This window comes from Rhinoraja longicauda, unplaced genomic scaffold (assembly GCF_053455715.1).
Source record: "Rhinoraja longicauda isolate Sanriku21f unplaced genomic scaffold, sRhiLon1.1 Scf000363, whole genome shotgun sequence".
In the NCBI taxonomy this organism is placed as follows: Eukaryota; Metazoa; Chordata; class Chondrichthyes; order Rajiformes; family Arhynchobatidae; genus Rhinoraja; species Rhinoraja longicauda.
The window spans coordinates 1-24,237 of record NW_027601581.1 but is presented as its reverse complement, the minus strand read 5'-3'; the positions used below and the strand labels follow the sequence as shown (position 1 = coordinate 24,237).

Sequence of the window (24,237 nt, the reverse complement as noted above, 5' to 3'; positions counted from 1 at the left end):
TCATAGGACTCACTCTGCATCAGTGTATTGTTCACTTCTGCTGTTTCAGCCAGGTCTGCTGTTACTGCCAGCATTTTCTTTCCTTTTTCACGCTCTTTCTTTTTTAGTTCTTCTAGTTGCATTTGCATCAACTTTCTCTGCACCTCTTCTTGTTGGTTCACCATTTTTTGTCTCTCCGTACGACATTTGTCGACTGCATGAACCAGGTGGTCCCTGAACTGGGAGTGGGATATGGTTGACAATTCCACCACCTCCTCCAGTCTGGACTTAACTCGAGGAGACATTGCGTCCACTATAGCGGTCCGAAACAAAGCGGTCATTAACTCGTTACCGTCTATGTTTTGTTTGGTTTCAAGTCTCCACTTTTCAGTTGATCCTCCAGATAAGCCGCTGGGTTCTCCGTGTCCCCCAGCGAGTCTCCTTTCAATGTCTTTAGGTCCACTTTGAGTGGGTAAGTCTCGGAGGGCCTGCCATACCCTCTGCCTGACTCGATCAAATGGCGTGCCATCAATCATCGGGTTATTTGCTGCGTTTTTTTATCCCAGCCATTTCAAATAGTTCTGCTAATTTCGTGGTTCCTATTACCTTCACCAGTAGTGCCTTCAAATCTCCCATAGCCAATAATCATCCTCCTCAAAGGCCCTAATCCATTTTCCTGCCCCGTTATATATGTTGGGCAAAGTGTTTTTCAGCCCCTCTAGGTCTCTGGTCACCCAAAGAATATACTGGGTTTGTGCTGCCTTTTTCATAAGTAACGGCATCATTCCACCCTTCAGCTCCTGTCTCTCACTTGCCATCTCTTGTTGTGGTTCTACCTGTATGCTTTCCCACCTCATTCCTTCCTGGGCATACCCCTGGCTTTCCTTTCTTTTTCTTTCCATATATTTTTCCATCTCCCTTATCTCTATCTCTAAGCGCTTTATGGATGCCTCTATTTCCCTTCTACACTCCCTTGTTCTTTCCCCATCACTTTCTAATTCTGCTTAATTCTCAGAGTTTTGCCTTCTCTCTGATGCCTGCTGATTACTCGCCTGTGTTTCTGCGTTGCAGTCTCCCTCATACTCCTTATTTGCTGCCTGACGGGTCCCATAAATCTTTCTGTCCCTGAGGTCCTGCAGCCTTTTGATGTATGCTTCTAGTTCCCGTGCTTCTTGCTTCATCCTTTCCTTTTCTCGCTGCCCCTTCTCTGTCTATATTCCTTTACGTCCTGCCCATTCCTCCAAACTTCGACTTCTCCCTCTATCTCTACTATCCCTTTCACTAAAGGGCACTGCTTTATTCCGTCCTGGCTGGAATAGGGAGGGGGATACCCAGGGTCCCTTAGGCTGGGGTACAGAGTTGATTTTTTCCCCTGAAGCTCCTGATTTTCATGCTGTTTTTCGGGTTTTTTCACCCTTGTTTGGGGTGGTATTCTTTTCCTGATATGCTTTCCTCAGCCTTTCTCCTTCTATTCTAAACAATTTAAGTACGTCTAGTTCTTTTTCCTTTTTCGTTAATCGGGTTTCTGATTTATCCTTAGGCTTATAGTTCTTAATTAACACTTCCATTTCATCACACATATTTATATCAAAATATAAATATATCAAAATTCATATCAAAATTTATATCATATTTATATCATTCCGTGGGCCATTTCGTAACCAATTTTCTCGTCCTTTTTTCCCATTTCTCAGTGTTTTTTAATATCCTCTTTGGATATGGGGAATTTCTTACTTAGTAGTTCAACTGCAGTTATTTTATTCATTGTACTCGTCTTATGTTATGTTAGTGCACTTGGTCAGTCAGTTTAAATGCAGTCCTTGTTCTCACTCCGTTCCGTCTCTATAGTCACTATGCTACCTATTACGCTATTTCTATTTTTTACAGTTCTACTATATTCCTTTAATATTTTGCAATTTTTATTTTTTATGTTATCCAATTATTCCATTTTTTTGATCCTGCCCGTACAGACCCCTAGCCGACCAGAGTAATCCCCGGTTAACTAGAGCGGTATCCACAGGTCGCCTTGTCTATTCAGTCCCCTATCCTCTTAGGGCGGTATCCACAAGGTCTTCTGATCCTGCCCGTACAGACCCCTAGCTAACCAGAGTGATCCCTAGTTAACTAGGGCGGTATCCACAGAACGTTTCATCCTGCCCGTCCAGACCCCTAGCTAACCAGAGTGATCCCAAGTTAACTAGAGGGGTATCCACAGGACGTCTCGTCTATTCAGTCCCCAATCCTCTTAGGGCGGTATCCACAAGGTCTTCGTGACGTCACAAACTCTTACTCAACTAAATCTACTTTCTTAACTTATCTATTTTCTACTTACCCCACTGCGCAGCCTTCTTGAGCAATCCTCCGGGTCTCTTTTTAGAATAGTTTAGACAGATTCTTTGGATCGGAGAGGCCCTTGGACCGCCTGGGCGCTCCTGTGCCACCAGTGGTCCCCCGTTTTCAACAGGCTATTAGTCCAAATAAAGCGGAAAACCGCCTAACTTTTTGCGGGTGGCCACCCTTTACCTGTTGAACCGGGGAGCCCCTGACGGGCTTGGGAGCGCCTTTAGCTTGTCGTCCGTTATCGAACGGGCCTCTTTCCGATCCTGCCGACTACGCCAATTTTGTCGTGGTTACCGGTGTTCAAAATGAAGCAGATGACACGGAGAATTCTTCAAGAAGTTAAAAGCCTTTATTTGCAAACAACGGCTGGAACAATCAGGATGTCAACCATCTGACTGCCCACTTAGTACACCGGGCAGCCTATTTTTATAGGGTTATTCTAAACCTTATCTCCTTTGCATTACCTCATACCCACACTCCCTTTCTCCCACACTCCCTTTCTTCAGTCCTTCATTGCTTTGTAGTACCTGCTTGTCCCACCACCATTAAATCCCATTTAGTAATATATCCTTATCTCAATGCTCACATCCCTTCATATTTTGCCTCCCTTATTTCCTGCTAGTCCATCCCTCACATCCATCCATCACCCCAAGGCCTATGTTTTTCCTTATCTCTTCTCTTGCCACCATTAAATCCTACTCATTGATGAATGTCCGCATCCCTTCGGATTCTACTACCCTTATCATCAAGGCTAAAGCAAGGGTACAAGCTAAAGCAAAGGAGTGTTATACAAAGGTGTTATGTTACAGAGACGTGTCAAGGGCACGGAATGTCTAGGGCGCCTTAATTAGTTACAGAGAGGCGCCTAATGCCTAAGCAGTTACAAACCTTAAACAACAATGTATAAAATAATGCCATAACAATGTCTAATGTATAAAATAATAGCAAATAATATCATGCATAAAATAATATTCTCTAGGGGATGGGGAGGCGGTAAAGAGGAGGAGGAGAAGGAGGGACATCAAATGGGAGCAAGAGTGGGGCAGAAAGAGGGAGAAGGAGGGGAGGAGCAGGTGGGGCTGGTTAGGTGGGTCGGGGTATGAGAGGGCAGGAGAACGCGCAGGATGGGGGCAGGAAGGTTAGTGAGATGGGGTGCAGGGGAGGGCAGGATGTGGGAATAGCAGGGGAGTGCAGGAGCGGGAGCAGGAGGAGAATGCAGGAGGGGGGTGGCATGGGGGCAGGATGGTGGCAGAAAGAGGGAGCAGTACCGCGGCATGGTGGAGGAAACTGATGGTTGATTATAGGGAAGGGGAGAGAATACAGGAGGGTAAATGGAGAGAGGAAGCAGCCAAGAAAGGTTTGGGAGGGGAGAGGGAGAACTGAGTGAATAAATATTGGATGCAGTTGGGAATCCGACATAACATCTGGAATTGACAAGTGTTTATTGATTTCGGCAAATATTAGCAACCTGGACATCAACAAAGGCATTGCTCTGTAAATGAACAGTTTGAACAATGCTTCCGTTGTCACCATCAATCCGCAGCGGGAGCGGGGGCCGCTGACGATAAAGTCACATCCGTGATCTTGCAGGTCCAGCTGCAATTCCGCGCTCTCCCACTGGGGGGAAGCACCGGATTTAAATGCCGTTTAAAGGGAAGGGCGGCCTTTTAAAGGGGAGGGCGACAGTTTAAAGGGTAGGGCGGCCGTTTAAAGGGGAGGGCCAAAGTTTAAAGGGGAGGGCGACAGTTTAAAGGGGAGGGCGACAGTTTAAAGGGGAGGGCGACAGTTTAAAGGGAAGGGCGGCCATTTAAATGGGAGGGCGGCCGTTTAAAGGGGAGGGCGGGGAATCGGCCAACAATATTCCCGTCCCCAGGGCGGTGACGTTTACACCCCGAGATGTTCACACGTCCACACTCAGTCCAGATCTGAATCCTCGCAGACTCTTCAGCTGGTTCCGTCCATCTGCAGTGAACTTATTCCTAAGCAGCCTGAAACAAGCCCAGGAATAAAGACAAAATAAACAGATTAAACATCAGTGTCAGGAACAGGGACTGCGGTTGATATTTCAACAACACTCACAGAACTAAATCACAGGAGAAGCCCGCACATCCCCTGATATTTTATCACAATAAACATTAACACAAACACTCACCTGATCCGCTCCAGACACGGAAGGGTCAGTATGAGGCGGCGGAGACCGGGAACAGATCGGTCTGTGAGGGAGTTGTTTGACAGGTACAGCTTCGTCGGTGAGGGGTTTGTACTGAGAGCGGAGACGAGATCCTCGGCTCCAGAATCTGTGAGACCGACACTGTCCAGCCTGGAGATGAGAGAGAGTGAGGGTGAGGGACACAGAGAGAGACACGAGACGGTGCAAATCCCCAGTGTTTATCAGTGACACAATTACTGATCATATTAATGTTCAGTGTCAAACACCCAGTAACTGTAAACACAATCTCTCACAGTCTGGGACTTACTCCAGTCTCTGTATTTTACAGTCCGGGTTCCTCAGCGCCGCAGACACCGGTTTCACTCCGGAATCTCCCAGATTATTCCCACTCAGATCCAGCTCCGTCAGTGAGCGGTTTGTACTGAGAGCGGAGGCGAGATCCTCGGCTCCAGAATCTGTGAGACCGACACTGCACAGCCTGGAGATGAGAGAGAGTGAGGGTGAGGGACACAGAGAGACAGGAGACAGTGCAAATCCACAGTGTTTATCAATGATACAATTACTGATGATATTAATGTTCAGTGTCAGACACCCACTGACTGTAAACACAATCTCTCACAGTCTGGGACTTACTCCAGTCTCTGTATTTTACAGTCCGGGTTCCTCAAAGCCGCAGACACCAGTTTCACTCCGGAATCTCCCAGATTATTCCCACTCAGCTCCAGCTCCGTCAGTGAGGGGTTTGTACTGAGAGCGGAGACGAGATCCTCGGCTCCACAATCTGTGAGACCGACAGTCCGCAGCCTGGAGATGAGAGAGTGAGGGTGAGGGACACAGAGAGACAGGAGACGGTGCAAATCCACGGTGTCTATCAGTGACACATTTACTAAACATATTAATGATCAGTGTCAGACACCCTGTGACTGTACAAACACAATATCGGACAGTCTGGGACTTACTCCAGTCTCTGTATTTTACAGTCCGGGTTCCCCAGCGCCGCAGACACCAGTTTCACTCCGGAATCGCCCAGTTTATTATCACCCAGGTCCAGCTCCGTCAGTGAGGGGTTTGTACTGAGAGCGGAGGCGAGATCCTCGGCTCCAGAGTCTGTGAGACCGACAGTCCGCAGCCTGGAGATGAGAGAGAGTGAGGGTGAGGGACACGGAGAGACAGGAGATGGTGAAAATCCCCAGTGTTTATCAGTGACACGATTACTGATCATATTAATGTTCAGTGTCAGACACCCAGTGACTGTAAACACAATCTCTCACAGTCTGGGACTTACTCCAGTCTCTGTATTTTACAGTCCGGGTTCCCCAGAGCCGCAGACACCAGTTTCACTCCTGAATCACCCAGGTCGTTGAACGCCAGTCTAAACATAAACAGAGTAAGGAACAAACTGATACAAACCCCGGGGCTGAGATAACTTCTCCGAAACTGATATTTCTAGAAGCGCCTCAGCAAATTGTTGAATAAATCTCTGTCGTTGTGGTGTTTGGTGACTTTTACCATTTATTCTCATTCCCCGACGACTGGGAAAAGTTCCCCGTGCAGAGAACGCCTGCAACACACGTGACGTGGGGGAGGGAGAACGGCAGCTACCATCGGTGACCCGGGGGAGGGGGGCGGTGGAGTCGACCACCAACAACCCGGGAAAGGGAGACGGAACCGACTATCGGTGACCCGCGGGAGGGTGGAGGGGGTGACGGAGTCGACCACTAGCGACCTGTAGGAGGGATGAGGGCGGGAAGGAGTCGACCACCAGCGACCCGGGGGAGGGAGGAGGGGGAATGTAGTCGACCACCAACGACCCGGGGGAAGCAGGAGGGGGGAACGGAATCGACCACCAGCGACCCGGGGGAGGGAGGAGGGGGGAACGGAATCGACCACGGGTGACCCAGGGGAGGAGTTGGGCGGAGTGGACCACCGGTGACTCGGGGGAGGGAGGACGGAGTCGACCACCGGTAACTGGTGGAGGGGGGCGGAGTCGACCACCGGTGACCCGGGTGAGAGGGGGACGGAGTAGAACACCGGCGACCCGATGGAGGGGGGGACGGAGTAGACCACCGGCGATCCTGGTAGTGTAAAAGAGGAGGGGTGCCGTGCACAGTGACGGCCGGCCCCATAGAAAGGTTGCTGGACGGAACAAAATAGTGAAACAATTTTACAGGTCAGTGTTAGCGTCAAACGGACAGTTACCCCAAGTGCTGACACTTGTGCAGAACCGGTCCCAGCCGCTGGAGACCTTCACACTGAATGCGGCACTTCCACAGATCGAGGTGTTTGATTGTATCACAGTGCCTGATGACATGAGACAGGACCACGCAGTCAATCGGGGTCAGTCCCAGTCCACCGAATGAAAGTGTTTCCACAGATCCCAGTGTCTGCTGAGCAAGTGCAGGATTCTGAGACTCAAACAGGTAGTGCAGCGTGTTCAGGAGCCTCCGTTTACCAGCTACACTCCTTGTGTTTCCAGCCTGGTGTTGAACCTCCTCCTTCACCCAGTCAATCACTCGGCAGATTGTTTGATGAGGAAATGGACCCAGAAACTCCTCCAGGACCCGAGCTGACCGTGGGGAGGAGAGACCAGCGACAAAACGGAGAAATACCTCAAATCGCCCGTCTGTCGTGCTGTGGGCTTCAGACAGGAGTTTCAGGATATCCCCGCGATCCGGAGTCAGGAATTGTGCGAGTGCGGCTACAAACTCTTGGACAGTGAGGTGCGGGAAGGTGTACACCACGCTCCGGGCTGAATCCTCTCTCTCCAAAAGTTCCATCAGGAACCCGGACAGGAACTGGGAAGGCTGCAGATTGTATTTGATCAAATCTCCATCTGTGAACACAATGTTCTTCTCGGACACTCCAGTGAAGGCCATCTGACCAACCGTCAGTAACACCTCACGGGGGCTCTCAATCTCACGGCCGTGGTTTGTCAGGATGTTGTAAATAAAGTAGCAATATAGTTGGGTGATGGTCTTGGGAACTCGCTGCGGATCCCGGTGTGTTTGTGTGAAGAAGGGGCCCAGTGTCAGTGCGAGGATCCAGCAGTAGGAGGGGTTGTAGCTCATGGTGTACAGGATCTCGTTCTCCTCCACGTGTTTGAAAACAGCTGCTGCCACCGTCTGATCTTCAAAATACCTGGTGAAATATTCTTTCCGTTCTTCACCAACAAATCCCAGGATTTCAGCCCTGACACTGATCTCTGCCTTTTCCAGTAAATGTAACGCAGTGGGGCGGGTGGTCACTAGCACTGAACACCCTGGGAGCAGCTTGTGCTGGATTAAACTGTACACAATGTCAGACACTTCACACCACCACTCGGGATCTGGACACATGTGCTGAGGTTCTGTGTCTCTCCGACTGTCAGCAAAATCGATCCTGCCCTTGAATTCATCCAGACCGTCGAATATAAACAGCAATCCCTCTGGGTTCTTCCAGACCTCTTCAAGGATATTCCTAAAGTAAGGATACTGATCCAGAATCAGTTCCTTCAGGGTCACTCTGCAGTTAATAGTGTTTAAATCTCGGAATTTAAAACTGAAAACAAACTGGAAGTCTTGATATATTTTCCCTGTGGCCCAGTCATGAACAATCTTTTGCACCATTGTTGTTTTTCCGATCCCCGGGACTCCGGCCACAGATGCTGAACTCCCAGAACGGGATTTTCTTCTGGAAAAGCTGCTGTGGAATAATTGATCTGTCCTGATTTTTTCTAGTTCTCTCCGGAGACATTTCTCTCTCCACTCTTCATGGTCCCGGCCTCTTGCCAGCAGCTCATGTTCTACCAGTGTCCGATCTCGAACAGTGGAGGTGATTGTGAGCTCAGCGTATCGATCAAGCAGCTGGCAAACCTTCACCTTCTCCTTCATCAGGATCGTGTTCACGCTCAGTCTTTCCGTCTGTGCTCGCAGAGTCTCCTTGTGTTTACGTTGAACATCTTGCACGGGAATAGGCAGATAATGAACACAATGTCAGATGACTCAACTCAAAACACAACAAAAGAGAGAGAGAGAGAGAGAGATAAGAGATATATATATATATATCTATCTATCTTCTATCTATCTTCTATCTATCTATCTATCTATCTATCTATTTATCTATCTATCTATCTATCTATCTATCTATCTATCTATCTATCTATCTATCGATCTATCTAACTTATTAAAAGTCAGATTTTGCGAATGTATGTATGAATAAATGAATGAATATATATATGTATATGTATATATCTGTGATTTCGCTGATTCCGGCAAAACGGTGAACCGTAGCGCCACGATTTTTGCACCGCCTTAATCACCACGCGGTTCGCTGCTGGGAAATGATATTTGTATTTAATTCGGTCGCATAATTTTTAAGTTACAGAGGTTTTAAAGTGCTGCCCCCCCCCCCCCTGATTTATTGAAGGTTTTCAGGGTGGCGCTTTGGTGCGGATTTAGTCTTCAGCGTGTATATGTCTGTGATTTCGGCTGATTTCGGCAAAAACGGTGCACCGTAGTGCCACGATTTTTGCAGCGCCTTAATCACCACGCTGAACGCTGCTGGAAAATGATATTTTTATTTGATTTGGTCGTGTATTTTTTAAGTTACAGCGTGTGACGTCAAACGCTGTGACCTCAAAATGCCCACGTGAGAAGAGCTCGCCCAACCCCCCTCCTACTGATTTATTGAAGGCTTTCAGCATGGTGCGTCTGTGCGTATGGGCTCCCCTCTCCTCTTGCTTCTCTCCTCTCTCCCACACCCGGGAGACCCTCTCCCCGCTATCGCCCCCCCCCCCGGACCTTTCACTCATGCGCTCCCCCGCCCCCCCCCCCCCCCCGGACCTTTCACTCATGCCCTCCCCCGCCCCCCCCCCCCCCACGGACCTTTCACTGATGCGCTCCCCCCCCCCCCACGGACCTTTCACTGATGCGCTCCCCGCCCCCCCAGGACCTTTCACTGATGCGCTCCCCCCCCCGGACCTTTCACTGATGCGCTCCCCCCCCCCGGACCTTTCACTGATGCGCTCCCCCCCCCGGACCTGTTGGTGCTGGGGGCAAGAGAGAGTAGGGGAAAGGGGTGTGCTGGGGAAAGGGGGGGTGGGGGAGAGTAAGAGTGTGTCTGGGGGAGAGAGAATGGTGGCGGGGTCTGAGAATGGGGACTGGGGAGGGGGACAACGGGGGTCGTCCGGAGGGGGCTTGGTGGTGGGGGAAATAGGGGTACTGGGAAAAGGGGAGGTCGTGGGGAAAGGAGGGGTGTGGGGAGAGTAAGATTGGGGTTGGGGGAGGAGAGAATGGGGAGAATGGGGACTGGGGAAGGGGACAACAGGGGTCGTCCGGAGGGGGCTTGGTGGTGGGGGAAATAGGGGTACTGGGAAAAGGGGAGGTCGTGGGGAAAGGGGGTGTGTGTGGAGAGTAAGATTGGGGTTGGTGGAGGAGAGAATGGGGGGTGTGGGAATGGGCCCAATGAGTTCTTACTAAAACTCTGATTTGTATGTATATTTGTAACAAAGATTTCGGCTGATTTCTGCAAAACACTTTTTGCACCGCCTTAATCACACCGCTGAACGCTGCTGGAAAATGACATTTTTATTTAATTCGGTCGTATATTTTTTAAGTTACAGAGGTTTTAGTAAAAAAAAAAATCCATCCGTTTTTTCCATGGCCTTCAGCGTGTGACGTCAAAATGCCCATGCACCCCCCTCCTACTGATTTATTGAAGGCTTTCAGCGTGGCGCTGCTGTGCGTCTGTGCTCCTCTCTCCCCTTCCTTCTCTCCTCTCTCCCACACCCGGGAGATCCTCTCCCTGCTATCCCCCCCCGACCCTTCACTGATGCTCTCCCCCCCCCCCCGGACCTTTCACTGATGCGCTCCCCCGCCCCACCCGCCCGGACCTTTCACTGATGCGCTCCCCCCCCCCCCCCGGACCTGTTGGTGCTGGGGGCACAAAGGGAGGGTGGGGGAGAGTAAGAGTGTGTCTGGGGAGAGAGAATGGTGGCGGCGTCTGAGAATGGGACAACAGGGGTCGTCCGGAGGGGGCTTGGTGGTGGGGGAAAGAGGGGTACTGTGAAAAGGGGAGGTCGTGGGGTAAGGGGGGGGTGTGGGGAGAGTAAGATTGGGGTTGGGGGGGAGAGAATGGGGGGTGTGGGAATGGGCCCAACGGGCCCTCTTTGCTAGTATCTATCTTCTATCTATCTATCTATCTTCTTAAAACTCAGATCTTGTGTATGTATGAATATATGTATATATATATATCTGTGATTCGGCTGATTACGGCAAACCGTAGCTCCATAATTTTTGCACCACCTTAATCACCACGCTGAACGCTGCTGGAAAATGATTTTTTTATTTGATTCGGTCGCGTATTTTTTAAGTTAGAGGTTTTAGTAAAAAAAAAAAAAAACCCAGCCGTTTTTTCAATTTCCTTCAGCGTGTGACGTCAAAAAGCTCGCGCAACCCCCCCTCCTACTGATTTATTGAAGGCTTTCAGCGTGGCGCTGCTGTGCGTCTGTGCGTATGGGCTCACCTCTCCTCTCTCCCCTTGCTTCTCTCTTCTCTCCCACACCCGGGAGACCCTCTCCCCGCTATCCCCCCACCGGACCTTTCACTGATGCACTCCCCCCCCGGACCTTTCACTGATGCGCTCCCCCGCCGCCCACGGACCTTTCACTAATGCGCACCCCACCCCCCAGTAACTTTCACTGATGCGCTCCCCGCCCCCCCCCGGACCTGTTGGTGCTGGGGGCAAGAGAGAGTAGGGGAAAGGGGTGTGCTGGGGAAAGGGGGGGTGGGGGAGAGTAAGAGTGTGTCTGGGGGAGAGAGAATGGTGGCGGGGTCTGAGAATGGGGACTGGGGAGGGGGACAACAGGGGTCGTCCGGAGGGGGCTTGGTGGTGGGGGAAATAGGGGTACTGGGAAAAGGGGAGGTCGTGGGGAAAGGAGGGGTGTGGGGAGAGTAAGATTGGGGTTGGGGGAGGAGAGAATGGGGAGAATGGGGAAGGGGACAACAGGGGTCGTCCGGAGGGGGCTTGGTGGTGGGGGAAATAGGTGTACTGGGAAAAGGGGAGGTCGTGGGGAAAGGGGGTGTGTGTGGAGAGTAAGATTGGGGTTGGGGAAGAGAGAATGGGGGGTGTGGGAATGGGCTAGTATACTATTAAAACTCAGATCTTGTTAATATATATGTATATATATGTATATATATTTGATTTCGCTGATTTCTGCAAACCGGTGAATCGTAGCGCCAAAATGTTTGCACCGCCTTAATCACCACATGGACAGCTGCTGGAAAATGATATTTTTATTTAATTCGGACGCATATTTTTTAAGTTACAGAGGTTTTAAAGCGCTGCCCCCCCTGATTTATTGGTTTTCAGGGGGGGCGCTGTTGCGCGGGTGTGCTCAGCACGCATGCGCGGCATCTCCTCACTCGCACCAAAAAAATGGACGCAGTTAGCAGAGCCAGCCCGCGATCACCGGCTCACCTCTCTTCTCTCCCCTTGCTTCTCTCCTCTCTCCCACACCGGGGAGACCCTCTCCCCGCTACCCCCCCCCCCCCCGGACCTTTCACTGATGTGATCCCCCGCCCCCCCCCCGAACCTTTCACTGATCCGCTCACCCGCCCCCCCCCCCCCCGGGCCTTTAACTGATGCTAAGAGTGTGTCTGGGGGAGAGAAAATGGGGGGGGGTCTGAGATTGGGGACTGGGGAGTGGGACAAAAGGGGTCGTGCGGAGGGGACTTGGTGGTGGGGGAAAGAGGGGTACTGGGAAAAGGGGAGGTCCCCCTCCCTCCCCTCTCCCCCCTCCCTCCGAGGAGAGAATGGGGGGTGTGTATATTTGATTTCGCTGATTTCTGCAAAACGGTCCACCGCCTTAATCACCACGCAGACAGCTGCTGGAAAATGATATTTTTATTTAATTTGGTCGTATATTTTTTAAGTTAGAGGTTTTAAAGCGCTGCCCCCCCCCGATTTATTGGTTCTATAGGGGGCGCTGCGGTGCGGATTTAGTCTTCAGCGTGTGACGTCACAATGGACAAGCAGCTGCTATTGGGTGTCTACTCTTAGTATAAGAAAATAACTGCAGATGCTGGTACAAATCGATTTATTCACAAAATGCTGGTGTAACTCAGCAGGTCAGGCAGCATCTCGGGAGAGAAGGAATGGGTGACGTTTCGGGTCGAGACCCTTCTTCAGTGTCTACTCTTTACAGATGTTTTAAATTTACATTTTTTTATTTCTAACCTTCTTTTTCAAGGTCCTCCGCTTGTGACGTCACAATGCTTGTGTGAGATGGGTGCTACATTGTTTCGAAAAGCACTTACAGATCGCCGTGAGAAGCACTAAGTAACCGCGAATGTTGCAAGAAAAGCACTAATTGTTTTAAAGTAGTGTTTTATATTGCAATTTACTTAACATACACAGATCAGCATGGGGCCCCTATGCTCGTGGGCCACCGGGGCAAGTGTTGCGAAAAAAGCACTTAGAGTGTGTCTGGGGGGGAGAGAGAGAATGGGGGAGTCTGAGAATGGGGACGGGGACAACAGGGGTCGTTGCGGAGGGGGCTTGGTGGTGGGGGAAAGAGGGGTACTGGGAAAAGGGGAGGTCACCCTTCCCCCCTCAACTCCTTCCTCCCCCCTCCTTCCCACCTCCATCCCCCCCTCCTCCCCCTCCTCCCCCTCCCTCCCCAACTCCCTCCCCCTCCCCCCTCCCTCCTTCCCTCCCTCCCCCACTCCCTCCCTCCTCCCTCTTCCCTTCCATCCCTCTCCCCCTCCCCCCTCCTTCCACCCTCCCGGTTACAATGGAAACCCTACGAGGACGGGCCCAACGGGGAAAGAGGGGTACTGGGAAAAGGGGAGGTCCCCCTCCCTCCCCCCTTCCCCCTCCCTACCCCCTCCCTCCCCCACCCCCCTCCCCCTCCCTTCTCCCCCTCCCTTCCCCCCTCCCCTCCTCCCTCCCTCCCCCTTCCCTCCCTCCCCTCCTCCCGGTTACAATGGAAACCCTACGAGGACGGGCCCAACGGGGAAAGAGGGGTACTGGGAAAAGGGGAGGTCTCCCTCCCTCCCCCACTTCCCTCCTCCCCTCCCCCTCCCCTCCCTCCTCCACACCTCCCTCCTCCCTCCCTCCCCCTTCCCTCCCCCCCACTCCCGGTTTACAATGGAAACCCTACGAGGACGGGCCCAACCGGCACACTTGGCCTACCCCTTCCCCCCTCCCCTCCTCCCCTCCCTCCATCCCTCCCCCCCTCCCTCCATCCCTCCCTCCACCCTTCCATCCCTCTCCCACTCCCCCCTCCTTCCACCCTCCCTCCCCCCCTTCCGGTTACAATGGAAACCCTACGGGGACGGGCCCAACGGGGAAAGAGGGGTACTGGGAAAAGGGGAGGTCCCCCTCCCTCCCCCCTTCCTCCCCTCCCCTCCCCCCTTCCTCCCCTCCCCTCCCCCCCTTCCTCCCCCCACCTCCCCCCCCCTCAGGGGGGGCAACGCTTTAAAACCTCTGTAACTTAAAAAATATGCGAACGAATTAAATAAAAAAAACATTTTCCAGCAGCGGTCCGCGCGGTGATTAATAATAATAATGAGCATTTATTTTATATAGCGCCTTTCCAGAAGCTCAAAGCGCTTTACAAAAAAAATCATAACATAAAAACAAACAGACAAACTATCCTAACGGAGAAGCGGCGAATAAACAGCGCCAGCGTCCTCTCACGTCAGGGTCCGGCAGTATACAACACAAAGCACAGGACACACAGATACAATTTATAACAAAACAGCCATCACAGTGATTGCTCTAGGCACACCCTCACTGTGATGGAAGGCAAAGAAAAGTCTTATCTCCTTCTCATTCTTCTCCCGTGTGGCCACGAGGTGATCGAGGCTCCCAACTTTTTGAAGCCCCCACCGGGCGATGGAAAGTCCCACGGCCGAGCCGAGCAGGCCGATGAAAGTCCTGAGCCCCCACCGGGCGATGGAAAGTGCCGCGGCCAGGCCACGCAGGGCGATGAAGGGCCTGCGAGCGGGTCGATCGTACCTCGTGTAAGTCGGTTTACCGTTTTGCCGTAATCAGCCGAAATCGCATATTTTTTAAGTTACAGAGGTTTTAAAGCACTGCCCCCCCCCCGCCTGATTTATTGAAGGTTTTCAGGGGGGCGCTGTGGTGCGGATTTAGTCTTCAGCGTGTGTATGTCTGTGATTTCGGCTGATTTCGGGAAAACAGTAAACCGTAGCGCCACGATTTCTGCCCCGCCTTAGTCACCGCGCTAAACGCTGCTGAAAAATGATGATTTTTTTTTATTCGGTCGCGTATTTTATAAGTTAAAGAGGTTTTAGTAAAAAAAAAAAAAAAAACAGCCGTTTTTTCAATTGCCTTCAGCGTGTGACGTCAAAAAGCTCGCGCAACCCCCCTCCTCCCTCCCCCCCTTCCGGTTACAATGGAAACCCTACGGGGACGGGCCCAACGGGGAAAGATTCAGTCGAACAATTGCTTAAGGTTCGATCTTCTGATTTCCGATTCTGCAAAGCTCTGAACAAACAGTTTCAGTATTACAGTATTAACAAGTCATTGGTGTGAACTGTACATTTCAACACTCACCTTCCATATGAGAGGATAATTCAGATAAACCACTGGTGATGTTAATGTACTCTTGTGGATCAGGACCTGTTCAAATCAAAGAGCATTCATTAAACCAGACTTGAATGACATTGTTAACACCAGTGTTCCAAAGTGATATTCAGTTCAGTGTGATGATTTGCCGTACCGAGCTTCTGGATTTCTTTCAGTATTTTGTCCAGCTTTGGTAATTCATTCTGCATTTTCACAAAGGATTCCCACATCACCCGCCGGGGCCGGTTGCCTTTCTCCATCACCAGACTTAGGAAGAGGGTCGAACAGTCACTCCGGTTTCCCTTGACCGCGAGCTCACTGATATTCTGTGAAGAACAACAATGAATATATTGAGAAGTGAATGAGACAGTGCTAATGGGGGGGTATTAGCGATTCAGCAATGGGATATTCTGGTATTATTGAGCATTGTGGCAGGCATTGGTTTGCCTGTTCATACACCCATGACACTGGGCTGACAAACTGTGCACTCCCAGAGTCCTGACAGTGTGAAACGCGCTTCACACCTGGCAGTGTCCGAGAACACAGCAGAGTACAGCACGGGAACAGCCCATTTAGGTCAACGATGGCTGTGTTGATATCATATCATATCATCATATCATATATATACAGCCGGAAACAGGCCTTTTCGGCCCTCCAAGTCCGTGCCGCCCAGCGATCCCCGTACATTAACACTATCCTACACCCACTAGGGACAATTTTTACATTTTACCCAGCCAATTAACCTACATACCTGTACGTCTTTAGAGTGTGGGAGGAAACCGAAGATCTCGGAGAAAACCCACGCAGGTCACGGGGAGAACGTACAAACACCTTACAGTGCAGCACCCGTAGTCAGGATCGAACCTGAGTCTCCGGCGCTGCATTCGCTGTAAAGCAGCAACTCAATTCATTTTGGCCTCACATTGACACTATCCCACTAGAAATGGATGTGTCCAGTGCAGCCTGCATTGCTTCCTGCTCGGCATTTTGAAGCTATTAAGTTATTTCATCTACATTCTTACCCACTCTGAGCCCGCACCGAACTTCTTTCCACCTACCTCGACTCCATCCTATCCCTGCTGGTCAAATCCCTCCCCACCTACGTCCAAGACACCTCACATGCTCTCCATCTCCTCAATAACTTCCGGTTTTCAGGCCCCCACTCCCTCATCTTTACCATGGATGCCCAGTCACTCTACACTTCCATCCCCCACAAGGATGGTCTTGAAGCCCTCCGTTTCTTCCTCGACCGTAGAACCAGCCAATCCCCATCTAGTAACACTCTCCTCGGCCTGGCAGAGCTGATTCACACCCTTAACAACTTCTCCTTTGGCTCCTCCCACTTCCTCCAAACCAGAGGCGTAGCTATGGGCACTCGCATGGGCCCAGCTACGCTGCCTCTTTGTCGGGTACGTCGAACAATCCCTGTTCCAGACGTACACTGGCCCCATCCCCGAATACCTCCGCTACATCGACGACTGCATTGGTGCCACCTCTTGTACCCATGCAGAACTCACTGACTTCATACATTTCACCACCAATTTCCATCCTGCCCTTAACTATATTTGGACTATCTCCGACATCTCCCTCCCGTTTCTGGACCTCACCATCTCCATCACAGGAGACAGACTAGTCACTGACATCTACTACAAACCCACTAACTCCCACAGCTATCTGGCCTACACCTCTTCCCACCCTGACTCCTGCAAAAAGTCTATCCCCTACTCCCAATTCCTCCGTCTACGCCGCATCTGCGCCCGGGATGAGGTGTTCCACACTAGGGCATCAGTGATGTCCTCATTCTTCAGGCAACGGGGCTTCCCCTCTACCATTATAGATGAGGCTCTCACTAGGACATCCTCTATATCCCACAGCTCTGCTCTTGCTCCCCCTCCCCCCATTCGTAACAAGGACAGAATCCCACTCGTTCTCACCTTCCACCCCATCAGCCAGCGAATCCAACAAATCATCCTGCAACATTTCCTTCCCCTACAACTGGACACCACTACCGGCCACATCTTCCCAACTCCTCTCCTTTCTGCGTTCCGCAGAGACCGTTCCCTCCGTAACTCCCTGGTCCACTCGTCCCTTCGTACCCAAACCACCCCCTCCCCGGGCACTTTCCCCTGCAACCGCAGGAGATGCAACACCTGTCCATTTACCTCCCCCCTCAACTCCGTCCAAGGACCTAAACAGTCTTTCCAGGTGAGACAGAGGTCCACCTGCACCTCCACCAACTTCATTGATTGTATCCGCTGCTCTAGATGTCAATTTCCCTACATCGGCGAGACCAAATGCAGGCTCGGCGATCGTTTCGCTCAACACCTTCGCTCAGTCCGCCTTAACCAATCTGATCTCCCGGTGGCTGAGCACTTCAACTCCCTCTCCCACTCCCAGTCTGACCTTTCTGTCATGGGCCTCCTCCAGTGCCATAGTGAGGCCCAGCGGAAATTGGAGGAACAGCACCTCATATTTCGCTTGGGCAGCTTGCAGCCCAACGATATGAACATTGACTTCTCCAACTTTAGATAGTTTCTGTCTCTCTCTTTTCCCCCTCCCCTTCCCCCATCCCAGTTCTCCCGTCTTCCTGTCTCCACCTATATACTTTCTTTGTCCCGCCCCCTGACATCCGTCTGAAAAAGGGTCTAGACCTGAAACGTCACCCATTCCCTCGCTCCTAGATGCTGCCTGACCTGCTGAGTTACTCCAGCATTTTGTGATACCTTCGATTTGTGCAGCATCTGCAGTTATTTTCCCTCACTCTGAGCCCGCATTCACTCATTGACCAGATAACTTTTTTATTTCTACACTTACCCCAGTTACACCCGATCAAAGACATCCCCTCTGTGGTTTAACGAACTGAACTAAATGCGACCAATGAAACCGATGCCACTTAAAACGTGTTATCGTTTTTGATTCTCGTTTACAAGTTTACTGCTCCTTGACCGTTTTGCTAAGATGCATGTGTGGGAAGAACAGCTGGATCAGAATGGACAATTCTCAGAAGTTCCCATGTCACAGGTTTTATTCCTAATACCAGATCTACAGGACACAAACCGATCAGAGATTATTGCATTGTCCATTACATTGTTCAGCCCAGGGAGTGCGAGGTGAGTGAGACTGGCATTGGTCACTCTTCCCCAATGCCGTCAGTTCTGTGACGGGAAACAGAAGTCACCGTGATCCTTCCACTTACCACGTGTTCTTGTTTAGTGAAATGTCCCTCCGGTCTCATCATGAAGCTGAGACTTTCAACCCCTTCTTCAATCGCCTGTTTTAGTCTCTCCCGATAGAATTTTGTTAGTTGGAACAATTGGTACTCGTTCCACTGTGTCAGGAGCTCAGACAATGTAGGCGTCAGATCTGTGTATTCAAAGAGAGAAACAAAACATCATCTGAATCAGTACCCTTGGCTCCCGCTACAACAGCAACCCCCACCCTGAGTGTTCCAGGCTCCTAATGAGAATGATCCAAGAAGAATATCGGAATAAGACAATTTGCTGGAGGAACTCAGTGGGTCAACCATCATCTCTGGAGAATATTGTAGGTGAAGTTTCAAGTCTGGATCTTTTTTCAGGCTGATTGTGGTGGCGGTGAGTGGGGAGAAATGTGGACAAGAGGAAGAACAGGTGAAAGACTAAGTAAGGTGGATACAGGTGAGGGGAGTTTTTGATAGGCTGATAATTGGGGAAAGGCCAGAGATGAAAAGACAGGTGTGAAACAAATGGAGTGAAGAGTTGCAAATTGTGCAGTGAGATGAATTCATGTAAGTGGAAAGGGAGGGGGTGGGAGAAAATTGCGCGAGGAGCAAAAACGGTTAGCAACCGGAAAATCCACTAGGTTTTGGCAAAACAGTCGCCGAGTCTATGCTTTGTCTCGCCAATTGCCAAACATTGAAACTCTCGTCCCATTGCCATAGCAACCTCTCTGTCCTTGGACACATGCTCACTGAAGAAACAGCACTTCACATTCCGCTTGGGTCGCCTTAAATCCAATGGTATGAACACTGAATACTCCAAGATTAAGTAACAATCCAAACCGCACACCGGCCTTATTTCCGCCCACTCTCTCCACAGTCTCGCACCGATTTCTCCCCTCCCCATTTCCTTCCTCCGATATTCCTTTCTTTATTTTCACAATCTCCAACACTCAATCCTTCTGCCTAACATTTTGATGTTCCATCTCTAGCCTTTGTTCAACCAACTACCTATCAAAAAAAACCTCCTCAATAACATCCATCTCACTTGCCAGGCTTTGTGTTGCCGCACCTCTCTGCAAGATTACGGCTAACCCTGCCATCAGTCTGAAGAATCGGAGAGGCTGAGGCAACGTGTTATCAGGGGAGAGTTGGACAGCGTGTGACCCGGGGAGTATGTGACGGTGTGGCCAGGGAACATGGGCCCAAGGGGGATGGGGCAGCGTTGGACACGGGAAGAGTGGGCACTGGGGGAGTGTGATCATCTCCATAGCCGGTGTTCAAACAGAGAACAGATCACAGCAAAAAAACGCACATTAAATGAATGCACTGATGAAGAGGTGCAGATGCACTTATCGCCTGAGGCAACCCTGTAGTTGATGCCAGCTAATCTTCCTAGGATTATCTTCCACATGCATGAACTACCCAGCTTCACTCCACTCTCTGTGGCCTCATGCTCCCTGGCTTCAATGGATACTTTGTCATGTGTACCGAAGTTCAGTGACCCATCCTCCTGTACACGAGGATCAGGAGAAGAATCGATACACTATCTGTTATATAGAATAGGTAACTGCACACACTCTTTTACCCAGAGGAGGGAAATCAAGAAACAAATGACATGGGTTTCAGGTGGAGTAGGGGATTTTATGACAAAATCGGTACATGGATGGGATAGGTTTAGAAGGACATGGGTCTTACGCAGGCTGGTAGGACTATAGTAGATCGGCCATGTTGTTTGACATGTCCAAGGTGAGCCTTTTTCCATACCGTATGCCTCTATGACTCTGAGGTACAACTTGACCATAATAACTCTAACAGTGCAGACTGCACAGAGTCCAGATACAAAAGTTGCCATGTTTTATGCGTCATCTTATACTCTTCACTTTCTCAGAAAGCCTCTCCCCAGTCACTGCATGAATGCACATCTGAATCTTCAATGAAGATGATTCATCGCCTCTACGATCACTCCCTCTGTCTTTTCAACTACCGCCAGCAGGGTAGCATCCTCTCTTTCTTAATCCCTTCCTTAATCCCTTATCCTTCGGACCTGTCGACCATGCATTAGATGCAACCAGATATCAAGACAACATTTACATCTTGAAGAATTCTGCAACACACCTGTGTCCGTCCTTGTTGTTGGGGTCACTGGAGCCGCAGTCCTGTTTCCATCTTCTGCCATTGTGTGGATAGGTATTACCATATTCTGCTGCTCTGCAGTAAACCGAATAATAATAGTGGGATTAGACAATGATTAAGACAAGAAGGAAAAGATTGCCAAGTGAACCGTGAACCACAATCCACCACTACCAATCTTATGGTGTTGGGGATGGGAGCGGGTAGGTTTTGTGGGAGGGGGCGTGGAATGTCCACATTGATCCAGAAACTAAACTGAATCTGCCATTTCCATCCTGTGGCCTGGTGGTATAACAGTATTGAAATCTTGCACTGAGACTCGCTTCTTCACATTCAAACCTTCCCCCATGGACCACAAGGGACACGTCAAGAGATGTTGTAGCTCCTACGCCATCCAGGATAACACTGACCACTTGCCTGACTTGACTTTGACTTCTCCAACTTCAGATAGTTCCTCTGTCCCTCTCTTTCCTTCCCCCTTCCCAGATCTCCCAGTCTTCCTGTCTCCACCTATATCCTTCCTTTGTCCCGCCCCCCTGACATCAGACTGAAGAAGGGTCTCGACCCGAAACGTCACCCATACCTTCTCTCTTGAGATGCTGCCTGACCTGCTGAGTTACTCCAGCATTTTGTGAATAAATACCTTCGATTTGTACCAGCATCTGCAGTTATATTCTTACACTTGCCTGACTTGCGTGGCAGCCCATTCACTTGGATAAATGGGTCAATAACTAGACCGATGCTGCAAAGGCCAGTGCTGGGTCTCCCTATTTTACAACCTACATTAATGACGCGGATAAAAGGACTTCGAAGTTTCGCAGGGCACTTGAAAATATGGCGCGCGAATTGTTTGGAGCATCGAAATTGTCTGATTGAGCAACTAATAAGAAGGCAAGATCCAGCGAAGCAGCCCGTTGGGAGTGGCTGTGTTGGTAGAGAGGCTGTGTAGAGGTAAAGTGCTGTGCAGAGGGCAAGTGCGAGTCTTCGGCTCACGAGTCTACGGCAAGGAGACTGAGGAGAGGGGGCTGCAGATAAAGGTACAGTCTGTTGAACCTGCTGTTTAGCCAGTTGTGTGATATTGGTGAGCTTGTTAGTTCTTATTTCAGTAGCGTCAAGAGGCAGGTGGAATGATGCAACGTTCCTCCTGCAGCATGTGGGATGTCAGAGCAACTGCTGGTGTCCCTGGTTACCAAACCCATGGGAAATGTGTCCAGGTGCAGCTCCTTGCAGGCTGTATTTGGGAATAGGAGGTGCAGACGGATGACCTCGGGATCATCCGAGAGACCTTTTGGACAAAACTAACAGCGAGGTGGGTCATGCCCAAAGACCAGGATAAATGGAGATGGGTGACCCCCATTACCTCTAGTTAGCAAAGGGTGAAGGTGGCCAATCCCTTTCAAAACACGTAAAACGTTTGGAGACGGTTAGGGGATGACCCGTCAGGGAGAGCAGCAGTATCAGCAGGATGAGACTCCGTGCCTGGCAAAGCCATAGTGGTAGGATATACATCTGTTGGGGAGAGAGGAGAGAGGTGGACAGGAGATTCCATGGAAGCAATCGAGACTCCTGTATTGCTTTCTGGTGCCAGGTCCAGGATGATTCGGAGCGGCTACTTGATATTCTCAAGGGGGAGAGTGAGGAGCCAGAAGTCACTCTGCATGTTGATACAAATGACATTGGACGTTCAGAAAAATGTAAAAATACAGCGCAGTGATCTCCGTAGTACTCCTTGTGCTCCGTGCTGGGGCCGACGTGACCTGTACAAGAGGGATGAGTTGCAGCTGAACCTAAAGGGAACGCCAATATCCTGAGCGGCAGCTCCCAGTCTCCATCACAAGAAATAGACCACTGCCTGACGTCTATTACAAACCCACTGACCGCCACAACTATCTCGAATATACGTCTTCCCACCTTGCTTCCTGCTTTGACTCTATCCCCTCCTCCCAAATCCCCCATCTACGCCGCATCTGCGCCCAAGATGAGGTGTTCCATACTAGAACATCTGAGATGTCCTCATCTTTAGGGTACGGGGGTTCTCCTCTCCCATCATAGATGAGGCCCTGACTCGTATCTCCTCAGTACCCCGCAGCTCCGCCCTTGCCCCCCCCTTCCTATTCCCAACAGAGACAGAGTCTCCCTCGTCCTTACCTTCCAACCCATCAGCCGTCGCAGACAGCACATAATCCTCCAACATTTCCACCACTTCCAATGGGGTTCCAGTGGCCACATTTTCCCATCTCCACGCCTTGCTGCCTTCCGCAGAGGCTGTTCCCTCCACAACTCCCTGGTTAACTTATCCCTTCCCATCCAAACCACCCCCTCCCCAGGTACCTTCCGCTGCAACCGTACAAGGCACCTGTCGCTATACCTCCTCCCTCGACACTGTCCAGGGACTCCAACAGTCCTTTCAGGTTAAGCAAAGGTTTATTTGCACCTCCTCCTACCTTATCTATTGTATCCGTTGTTCAGGAAAAAAAACTGCAGATGGTGGTTTAAATCGAAGGTAAACGCAAAATACTGGAGTAAGTCAGCGGGTCAGGCAGCATCTCAGGAGAGAAGGAATGGGTGTCGTTTCGGGTCGAGACCCTTCTTCAGATATATGTCACAGGAGGGGGCGGGACAAAAATAGGATTTAGTTGAACACAGGAAGACAAGTATGAGAACTGGGAAGGGGAGGGGATAGAGAGGGGAATCATGAACTACCTGAAGAGCGAGAAGACAATGTTCATACCGCTGGGGTATAAACTGCCCAAGCGAAATATGAGGTGCTGTTCCTCCAATTGCCCAACTTTTCGTCTTTCTTCAGTTTAAACCAGTATCTGCAGTTCTTTCTTACACATCCGGACCAGCAGTTTGCTACAGCTATGTGCGTGGATCGACGCTAAATTGGTTGAAAGGTGAGATCCAATGCATGACTGAGGCAAATGAGAAGCAGGAGGCTAACTTTCAGAGAAAGTTCAGTGGAGAAAATCAGAATGACAGCGAGTGAGGAAGGGCTACATGATTGTATTGCAATTATTAATGTCAGGCTGATGAGCTGAGGGTGTGAATAGGTGTGTGCGACTGGGATGCTATGTTGACTGTTAGGCGATGACCCATCAGGGAAGAGCAGTAATATTAGGCAGGAGGAAGCATTGTGCCTGGAAGAGCCATAGTGGTAGGATGCACATTAGTTTGGGAGGGGGGGGGGGGGGGGGGTGGTGGACACTATAGACATGACATCAAGCGAGGGAGGGCTGTTTGATTGAATTGCAATTATTTTAATGTGAGAGGTCTGAGGGGTAAGGCGGATGAGCTGAGGGTGTGGATAGGTATGTGTCACTGGGATGTTGTAGCTATTACAGAAATCTGGCTAAGAGGTACAGGACTGGCAGCTTAATGTTCCAGTAAAGTAGGGTAGCTAATGTAACCCCACTTTTCAAAAAGGGAGGGAGGGAGAGAGATAACGGGGAATTACAGATCAGTTAGTCGAACACGGTAGTGGGGAAAATGCTAGTCAGTTATTAAAGATGGGATAGCAGCACATTTGGAAAGTGGTGAAATCATTGGACAGTCAGCATGGATTTATGAAAGGTAAATCATGTCTGACGAATCTTATAGAATTTTTCGAGGGTGTAACTAGTAGAGTGGATAAGGGAGAACCAGTGGATGTGTTATATCTGGACTTCCAGAAGGCTTTCGACAAGGTCACACACGAGATTAGTATGCAAACTTAAAGCACATGGTATTGTGGGTTCAGTATTGATGTGGATAGAGAACTGGCTGGCAGACAGGAAGCAAAGAGTAAGAATAAACGTGTCCTTTTCAGAATGGCAGGCAGTGACTAGTGGGGTACCGCAAGGCGCAG

At 50.3% G+C, this 24,237-nt stretch overlaps 1 protein-coding gene across 4 annotated transcripts; it reads right to left on the bottom strand.

Moving 5' to 3' along the window:
* Nucleotides 1-1,060: 1,060 nt before the first annotated feature.
* LOC144590863 (NACHT, LRR and PYD domains-containing protein 3-like) lies at nucleotides 1,061-20,467 on the bottom strand. Of its 4 annotated transcripts, XM_078395244.1 has the most exons (11): nucleotides 20,376-20,467; nucleotides 18,258-18,424; nucleotides 15,216-15,387; nucleotides 15,050-15,115; nucleotides 6,689-8,426; nucleotides 5,775-5,861; nucleotides 5,449-5,619; nucleotides 5,123-5,293; nucleotides 4,797-4,967; nucleotides 4,472-4,639; nucleotides 1,061-4,307 (listed from the first exon to the last, which is right to left on the bottom strand). In XM_078395244.1, the coding sequence occupies exons 1-11, from the start codon at nucleotides 20,455-20,457 to the stop codon at nucleotides 4,220-4,222; spliced, it is 3,081 nt and encodes a 1,026-aa protein (XP_078251370.1). In that variant the 5' UTR covers nucleotides 20,458-20,467; the 3' UTR covers nucleotides 1,061-4,219. The 4 variants fall into 4 exon arrangements, with proteins under 4 accessions (XP_078251370.1, XP_078251371.1, XP_078251372.1 ...); XM_078395245.1 differs by lacking the exon at nucleotides 5,775-5,861; XM_078395246.1 differs by lacking the exons at nucleotides 5,449-5,619; nucleotides 5,775-5,861.
* Between the last annotated feature and the right edge of the window lie 3,770 nt (nucleotides 20,468-24,237).